The sequence below is a fragment of the Dendrobium catenatum genome, unplaced genomic scaffold, assembly GCF_001605985.2.
Source record: "Dendrobium catenatum unplaced genomic scaffold, ASM160598v2 fragScaff_scaffold_716, whole genome shotgun sequence".
Classification (NCBI taxonomy): domain Eukaryota; kingdom Viridiplantae; phylum Streptophyta; class Magnoliopsida; order Asparagales; family Orchidaceae; genus Dendrobium; species Dendrobium catenatum.
In genome coordinates this window covers 24,377,162-24,387,299 of record NW_021319178.1, presented here as the reverse complement: position 1 = coordinate 24,387,299, position 10,138 = coordinate 24,377,162, and the positions used below count along the sequence as shown (strand labels likewise).

General features: G+C 35.0%; 1 protein-coding gene across 1 annotated transcript in view; it reads right to left on the bottom strand.

Moving 5' to 3' along the window:
* Nucleotides 1–9,293: 9,293 nt before the first annotated feature.
* LOC110114181 (probable methyltransferase PMT11) overlaps nt 9,294–10,138 on the bottom strand; it is a 30,590-nt gene continuing 29,745 nt past the window's right edge. Inside the window, exon 9 of the mRNA XM_020846965.2 lies at nt 9,294–9,895. Within this exon, the coding sequence (XP_020702624.1) occupies nt 9,688–9,895 (208 nt within the window). The 3' untranslated portion in view covers nt 9,294–9,687. The remainder of the gene's footprint in view (nt 9,896–10,138) is intronic.

Here is a 10,138-nt window from a genome sequence, read left to right as displayed (position 1 = left end):
TGAACTGAATTGATCAAACTTGGTTCAAATTAATTTGAAATTTAGTTCATTCAATTTATTTTTCTAAATTTTCTAAAAGAGAAATATAAAATTAAGTTTACTGTTGCATAGATGAAGATGCTAAGATGAATGAGTGGTTTTATTTTTAGTGATGGTATGTGAAATGAGTATGTATGTGAAAATGTTGAAGTAGCTTTGATGGAAGATAAGATTAAAGAGAATCGTCTTAGATGACTGGTCTCATAAAAGTTGGCCATTCGATGGAAAAATTATTCTATGTGAAGTTAAGATAGGAAGAATCGTCCGAATATGTGAGTGTACACAATGTGTACAAATTTGTATACAGTTTATATCAACTTTTTGCACAAGCCGTTTGTACACAATGTTTACACTCACAGTCCGGACGAGAAGAATCGTTCGGACCCCGTACAGAATAATTTCTCCATTCGATGACTCTATCATGTGAGTAGATGTATTAGATCCGGTCTACGTTTAAAAAAGATAACGGTAGACTTAAAGACTTGATTAAAAAGTTTTTATTAAACTTAAATGTAAATTTAATTCTTAATATGACACAATGAAGAAAAAAAAATTATATTGCTAACACCACATAGCAGGATAAAGACTTCCTGTTTTTAGTTATTGAAATTCAATTGTCTAGAATTTAAATTTAAATTAATTAATGTAATTAATTTCTAAATTAAATTGACCACATTGATTTAAATGCATGCCTCTAAGTTACAATAATATAAATTAAGCCCCACAAGCAGTAAAATGGTAAAATACACCTCATGGACACATTATTAGGTATAGAATAAGATGTTGATTGAGTGCGCTGTGCAGATGTGTACATCTTTATTATGATGTCACATGGGCACAAATCAATATGATTTTGGTGAGTATAAAATTATTTTAAGAAATAGACTTTGTAAATACATAATTTTTTTATCTTATTTTTGTGGCGTGTTATACACCTCATAATTCTTCACCCAACCCCGATGTGAATGTTACTGTCGCACAGTTTGGCCAATGAGGCCCACATGTGAATAAAGAAAGGCAGAGTAGCTCTAGAGATTATTTCATGCGAAGTTTGAACATAGAGAACTGTTCGGTATTGACACTCACAAAATTAAACGGTTCTCTACGTCCAGACTCCACACATAATAATTTCTACATTCTCTAAGAGGCAATTTTCTCCGAACTTTTATTAGATCAGGACACCTGACGTAGCTAGCTCTACATCTGGACGCCAATAAAATGTCACCACATGCCCTTACTCTTTCTCGCGCGTCCCGACGACCCGACCCGGACCGGAACCCGGTATTGCTATGTATTAGCTGATTTGTGCAGACCATGGTATTGCTAGGTATTGCTCGGTAATGAAAAATATCATTATGTCAAGACCAATACCGAACAATACCCTGGTTTTGCTAGGTATTGCTCGGTATTGATCTTGAAAGAACAGTATTTCACGTTATTGTGAAGCAATACATAGCAATACCGAGCAATACACGAACATAGCAATACCAGATTCCGATCCGGGTAGGGTCATTGGCATCCGAATGTAAAGCTACGTCAGGTGTCCTCACCTAATAAAAGTTCCTTCTCTCCAATGTTAGCTAAATGTAAGAGATTAATCACCATGGAGTGGGGCTTTCCTTTAAACAGGCAGACTTGAAGTCTTGATGATTTTGACGCTAGAGCTTCCTTTTTTTTAAATAGTATTGTGATGATTTATAAATTTGTTCTCATAAGATTATATTTTTAATGTTTTTTTTTTAAATTTTAAATCACCGAGTACTTAGATTGACATACTTTCAGAAAAAAAAATTTTTTTTTGTCAACTTAATTATCATTTAATTTTGAGTTGATTACATCACTAAGATGCAAAAAAAAATATAAAATGATCAAAAGGAATTGAAGTCAAATGGCACACATTATTTTAATAAAAGAAGCTACAATGTCAGATCTAAAAAAAATTATAAATTGATCATATTCATAGACATTTGACGAGGCTTTCGGCATAGAGAATTTTCAAACTTCTAATTTCGGGGTGCTTACGAACCCAACCAGGTCATTTGGAATTTGCCGGTTTGGAATAATGGCATACTAAGTATCGTTGGTAATGACTTTTTTAAAGTAATTTTTTAGTATAAAAATTTTAATTTTTTTAACTAAAAAATTTTAATTTTTTTAACTAAAAAATTATTTTAAGAATCAATAAAAAAGCCGTCCCAAACGAAGCTTAAGGCTTCATTTTGGATGGTTTTATTATTGATTCTTAAAGTAGTTTTTTACTACAAAAATTAAATTTTTTTTTCTATAAAACTATTTTAAGTAGTAAAAAGTTATCCCAAACAAAATCTAAGAGAGAGTGAATTGATATTATTAGAAATATTTTTATATAAATTAAATGGTTAACACACCTGTGCAAGAAATCAAACAAATTAAACCTGCAAAATGTATTAACATACATTAAGAATAAATATAAACATAGAAAAATAGCTTGAGAGCACACAATTAATTATATTTATGCAATTTAGCCACCATTTCGGGCTTTTTCAGATAGTTTTCTTAATATTTATTAAAATAATTTTTTAGCACTAAATTTTTATAAAATAACCAAAAAAAGTAAAAAAAAAAAAAATTCATTGAACGAAGCCTAAGGCTACAACCACTCCTAGCCTACTTCTTATATTCGAATTCTACTACTCTCAACTTATCATTATAGGCTCTTTAGTGAAATTATTTTGTGTGGTCACCGGATGTCGTCTTGAGTCGAATTAGGACGCATCATGTCACTTTTTAGCTGTGTATCGATGAACGTGACGCATCATGATTCGTCTTTGAACCGTCTAGTGACCGTACAAAATAATTTCTCCTTTCTTTAAGAATAGAGGGGCACCTTTTTTTAGATATTTTCATCAAAAACTCAAACACATATGACATGCTCAACTTAAAATTCAAAATTTCTTAATTAATAATCAGAACTCTGAATCAATATATCAACATTAGCTAAAGAGAGACATTAATTTACACGCATGACTATTCTACATTCTACAATGAGCGAGTACCAGCTTGGTTAAATGCACGTCAAATCGTGGCATCCAACCCCAGCTGCCTGTTCCGCAAATTATTGCATCCGGTCACCGAATGCGGAGATAGATCCGGATATTAATAAAATATTATTTTAAATTAAGCGCAGGTAAAGCACAACTAAAGCGCATGTCAAAAGTGCAGATGACGTGACATATTTTTATTGGATGCCGGAACCTATTCTCCGGTGACCGGATGCAATAATTTGCCCAGCTGTTCACGCATTTACAGAGAAAAAATAAGCAAGTGGCACGATTCGTAATTAATGAGATTTAATATAGACGCTGGAGTGTAGGTATGGGAAATAAATAACAATGAATAAAAAAATAGTTAAGAATATTTGGACAAATTTAAATATGACGAGCATTAAAAATATTAAATTTGTTTTGAATAAATTATTTAATTAATAATATATTATATTCATTTAAATACAAATATAATAGCTGTAAAGTCTATACTAATTAAATTTTATTTGAATTTTCTGATCCAATTTTTCTCAAAAAATAATTGTGTAATAATCATAAATTTTAATTAGGCATGTCAAGATGATGCTATTGGAATGGCAATGTGATTATTATTAGTATCATTCACTCAATCATAATAATAATTGAGATATCCAATCTTTATAATATTGATCATACAATTATTTTGAATCTTCTTAGCTTGTTTTTTTTGTCATTTTGTTTTCTGTGGTTTTTTCTTTTTTTAATAAGTTAACAATTAAAAATAAATTTGAAAAGTTATTTATTTGAATCAATTGTGAAACCTATCATTCATATGCTTCTCCATAACATACCTTGGTCTGTTGGTTGAGAGCTTAGTCTTTCAACTAAAATGTCTTAGGGTTCGAGTTTTTGTGTTTGCGTTGTGTGTATGAATTTGTCTTATATGACATACATGCCCAAAAAAAAAACTTCTCCATATCAGAAAGCAAAAGTTATGTTTGACATTTTTTTTTTCTTGTCAACTTTAAAAAGATCTCTATATGATGCAATGCTATCACAATGGTGGAACCAAGGGTGTAACCGAGTCAAGCCGACTCGTCAGCCGGCTCGGACTCGACTTTATAACATGCTTGACAAGTCAAGCTTATCGAGCTCTTGAGTCGAGCTCAAACACGATTTCAAGATCGACGCATTATCGAGCTCGTCTTAAGCAGACATCCGCTAGACTCGTCGACTTGCGGAGGTGACCGGGCGAGAAAATGAAACTTCGGTTTGGGCAAGCCGCGGGCATGAGGACGAATCAAAAGCCATGCGGGAAAATCAAAACAAGGAAGTTCGTGTATTGCTTCAAGGCGGCACACGGGACGACGACAATGGATTCGATGATGGAGCTCGGGACGACGGTGCTTAACGACATAGCTCGGGACAACGGCGTTCGATGACGGAGCTCGTGTGCTACTGGCCTGCTCGGGACAGAGCTCGACGACGGAGGTCGAGAAGGAGCTCAACGTGAGATGAGTCAAGCTCGAGGTCGTGTTTAGAGCTCGACTCAAGTTCGAGCTCGAGCTCAGTATTTGATAGTCGAGCTCGACTCGAACACCTCCTGGCTTTAGTTCAACTCGACTCGTTTGGACCCCTAAGGGGAACACATATCGGTGAGCTTTCTATGAGAATTTCTTATCGAACAATAATATCGCCTCGTCGAAGAGAATTATGGCACCTAATCAAATACTTATACTTTTAATCATTCTTAGTTGAGACATTTTTAATATTTTCGTGTAGTCGTGAAGATGTATCAACTCAACTACCTCTAGATGTTTAGAATAAAATAATATCATTTCTTTATCAATATATCTCTCTACAACTACAACCCTTAGATTATATTTTATTGTCAACAATCAGCATAATCATTTCATTATAAGAAAATTTTGTACATTATTTACATTTAATGTCAATAAATATACTATATTAATATTTTTTTATGTAAATTACCTCTCGAATTGATGCATTTTTTAGTAATAGGATTTACTATATTTATGAAGCACAAATTTTAAATTTTTAACATGTAATAGGATTTGACCACTAATTCTCGAGAAATTATTATGTACGAACACAGGATCATCCGGAGGTGAATCAGAACATGCCACGTCACCTGGTATACAGCCGTGGTATATAGCAAATGGGTGATGAATGCATTCTGATTCGCCTCCGGTCGACGTCCATGTCCGCACAGAATAATTTCACCTAATCCTCTTCTAACTTCTGTTATATAGAGAGTTTTGCAAAAGTGAAAATATTTATAATTCTTCAAAATTTGCACTGATTTTCAAACCATCACTAGCCAGTGTTGGCAATAGAGAGTATTGCAAATGGGTGTACAATTTTAGTTGTTCAACCCTTCTCCAAAGAATATAATCTCTCTCAATTCTCTATTCACTAGAAAGCTTTGCAATAGTTACTGAAGCAAAAAACAATAGCACTGCTCATGCAATAACTGCTTGCAACGTAGCAGTCGGCATAATTCCTTAAACAATAATTAAGCCTTCTCACCATAGAGATGGCATGCAAGGTGCAGGAATGACAAGGAGAAAAAGGTCAATGTGGAAAGGAGAGAAACAACTAGAGCTACTCTATGGCCTTTAGATTGATCTATTTGCATTATAAATAGTATGGTTTTAAAAATCGGATTAGACCGATCCGTTCAATTGGTTGAACTGTGAACTGGCTGACGGGCGGTTCGATAAACTCTAAGAATCGGTTTCGAATTGAATCGGACAAAAACCTCCAGCCTAGCTGGTCGGACCGGTAAACTGTAGAAATGGAACTAGTTCTCAAGAACCGCGCGGTTCTAAAAACAACGGGTTTGAGCCGTAGATTTTAGATCGAGTGGTTGAGTAAACTCAAACAAGTAATATAATGAGAGCACGTCGTTCATTTCGTTCGCTCGAGAGTTCGTGTATGCATTTCTGTTTGCCTTCCGCTTGCCCTAGCTTTCGCTACCATTGGTGATTCGCAAACTCGACAATGACGACTAAACTCAAACATGTAAGATTTTTTTAACCCTAAATTTAGATTCTTAAAAAATCTTTGATTTTCGGCTGAGCAATCAACTCGTGCATTTGGTCTCCATGGTATCATTTACATTTTTGTTTTAAAGAACGCAAACCATAGTCAAACTATAATCTATGAGTTCAACATGATTGGGTGGCTAAAGAATGAACCAAGAAGGTCTCATTGCACAAAGACGAATTAAAGTTTTACAACAACTCCATTCAAAAGGAAGCAGAACATGACAAGGAAAACAAAACTTCCTGTGACAGATGAGCAATGATTCATCAGATGTTAACCATAAATTAAGACAATAGACTCATCCTTACGGGTTAGCTAAACCATTTGTAATTAATTTGTAGTTCATTGGATTTGGGAATTCTGTTATGACTATAAGAAAACGGGGTGTTCTTTTTCACTCTCTAAGAATAATAATTTTAATTTCATATACAAAATATTTTTTTTTTTAAACAAATATGTTTGTGACTTCAAACAACTAAACCCCCCGCCAAAAACAAAAAAAATTATTTTGGCCTAATATGCCCCAATCTTGCCTGTGCCTGCCCATATGACCAACTCATGTGTCTGGCCATCCACTCACAGAAGAATATAATTTATATAATTATCAGGTCGAGCCCCACCGACCCCTTACACTACAGGAAAATTGCTTATTTCTGGCAGATGTTCCGGCGGATATGTATACGTCGTTTAAAGCGGCGGTTGAACCGGCAGATAATTCGCCAGAATAATTCCGGCATAATTACTGGCATATATACGCTGGTACATTTCCGTCATATATGACACGGGTTAATTCGTCAGTGCGTTTGTTATACCGGCGAATAATGCGCCGCAAATTACCGGCGTGCATACCGTCGAAATAGCTGCCGGCTTATTTAAACACAACGACTCATTACCAGCGTATATTTCGCCGAAAACCGGACCAGCATATTATCCGTCGGTAATTCCGACGGAACGAGCCCTATTTCCAAACTTCGGCTCGTTCCTTCTCATTTGCTCTCATTCGGTTCTCTGTTCGATGTCCAGCTACGACCAACGCCTCGCCGACCTCAGCCCGCAGTTCGCCGCCGTTCTTGGCCTCCATCATCGTTATTGGCCTCTGCCGACGTTCTTGGCCTCCGCCGCCGTTAAGCTGAGCCGATCTTCATTCGCTCGTACCGAGTCTCGCAACTCCGTCCGTCTCTTACAGTAATACTCAAAGCTACATTCTTTTTGCTTCAATCATGGATGTTCTCACTAGACATTTGCAAGAGGTAGTTCCCTAGTGTATGCTATTTGCTGATGATATTCTTATTGTTGATAAGACTAAAGAGGGATTTGAAGGTAAACTTGAATTATTGATGTGAACCTTAGGTCTAAATGCTTTTATTTGAGTAGATCTATAGCTGAATATATGGAATGTAATTTTAGTAATAATAATTTTATTAGATGGAGATATTATTAGTATAATTTAAGTTGGATGGTTGAGGTGGAGGAATGCATTGGGCTTGTTGTGTGATAAAAAAGTCCCCCTCAAACTTAAGGGAAAATTCTATAAGATAGTGGTTAGACCTGCAATGTTTTACGGTGTAGAAAGTTGGCCATTAAAAGAGAAGCATAATATTAAATTAAGTGTTGCAGAGACGAGGATGCTTAGGTGGATGAGTGGCTTTACTCTTAGAGACAAAATACGAAATGGGTATATACGTGTAAAGGTCGGAGCAGCTCCAGTGGAAGATAAGATTAGATAGAGTCGCCTTAGATGGTTGGTCACATAAAACGGCAGCCTTCCGATGACCCGACGGCCTTCCGATGAAACAAATGAGGATGATAATAGTAGAATTCAAGTTGGATGGTTGAACTGGAGGAATGCATTGGGCTTGTTGTTTGATAGAAAAACCCCTCTTAAACTTACGAGAAAATTCTATAATATGGTGGTTAGACCTGCAATGCTTTATGGTGCAGAATGTTGGCCATTAAAAGAGAATCATAACATTAAGTTTGGCCATTAAAATAGAATGTTGGCCATTAATGTTCGACCAAATCAATCATAGGGGTTTTGAGTAGTTGTGTCACTTTTAAACTTTTGAACAATTGAATATTTAACGATCGAACATTTGAATATTTAACGATTTAACAAGCAGATTGTGCTTATTTATATGTTTTTTTATATTGCTTATATGTTGTGAATCATATGTTGATATTATATGTTGTTTAGATGTTATGTGAAAATTTGTTTGTAGGTGTGGAAATCCATTTTGATTGTGGGAAGGCTTTTTTTTTTATTGTATGCTACAGGTTTCCGACGGATTTTTCGCCAGTAAGTTTGCCGTCATACGATACTACAACTTCTAATGGCTATTACCGGCATAATCATGCGTCGGTAATACCAGCAGAGTTTTACACCGGTGTATCTGTTAAATCGATATTTGATAGTAATTCTGGCGTACGTTCCGCCACTTTTTCCAGCATACTTTTGCACCGGAAACAGCAGCAGAACATAAGCTGGAAAAAGGGATTCAAAAACCGACAGATATGCCTAATATTTCCGCCGGTATTTCGCCGAAAGTACCGCCAAAAATGTTTCCAACGAAATGTTTACGTCGGAATGTTATTTGCGACGCGCGAATTGCCGTTGTATGATTTTCCACCGGAAATTCGTCGGAAATACGTAATTTTCTATGTTTTTCATTATCTATCGGTAATCACCTATTTTCGTGTAGTGTTGGACCCCCGACATATCTGTGAAACGTACAATTTTTTGCTCCCCCTGTAAATTAAGGCTGGATCCACCCCTGATGGGATACCACAAACATACAAGGTGGATGAGATGGGATACTACAAACATACACTATGTTCTCCCGAGACTTGGATGAACTAGGATTGTAAAAGTCTAACTAGTTATCCAACCCAAGCTCTATGTATATTATACGCATTTTACTAAGATATCACTTTCTATGAAGGTTAAAAACATATTATGAAAATCAGAAATATTATTTCATACAATCTAAGCATCAATAAAACTTTATCAACCTATTTAATGGTCTCCAAGATAACTTGTTTATGTTTGGCTAATATTCAATTGAATAATTAACAAGCATAACACCAGGAAATGTTTTCAGCTCGTTAACAAATTTTTGCTTATCCCTTCTGAGAAAGTTCACACAGGGCTGCAAAGTAGTCAATAATGCATTCGCCATGAAATAGTTTATTCAATGAACATGCTTTATTCATGCCTGTACTCTCATAACAATTAATTTGTTCTATGGTGGGTTTAAACAACACAACAAAACGGAAAACAAAACCCAACAACCAACCCAACACTGTAAGACAACAGAATAGATATAAAATATACAATTAATCTGTTCTGTTGTGGTTTAAATGATACAAAAAAAAGGGTAAAACAAAAACCAAAAACCACCCACCATTGTAAGACAAAACAGAATAGCTAAAAAATATAAAATGAAGTTAAAATCTTACCGTTGCATCCATTTGTAAGCAACCAGACCCAATTTCACGTCCTCGTTGAATCTCCATTATGGATCAACAAAGAGCAATTCTTACAGGGAATCAGATTCTATATTACCTTGTCAAAACAATGCTAAGAATGCCTGACCTCCTTGTGGCCTATCAATACCTTCCTGCTTGCGTATGGTCCTTCAGCTGTATCACGCAGTTCAGTCTTCCATCCCATAGCTTCAGTGATTTCCTTAATCTCTTCGGTAATAAATTTGGAATCCCGTATGTATGCTCGTCCACCCGGTCTTAGAATGCGATCCATTTCCAGTAAAATAACAGACAAATTGCACCTGAAATGTATTAACATTAAATATAATAAAATTTTTAATATATATATATATATATATATATATATATATAGCATTATTTTAATACATAAATTAAAATTTCTGTACTAAAAATTTATTTTAAAAAACATTAAAAAAATGGTCCCAAACAAAATCATAATGAAGTCATTAAAGTATCTCACTTACCCACTTAACCCCAAACACTTATTAGGCATATTTATTAAGAGATTTTTGCATATGGCCCTG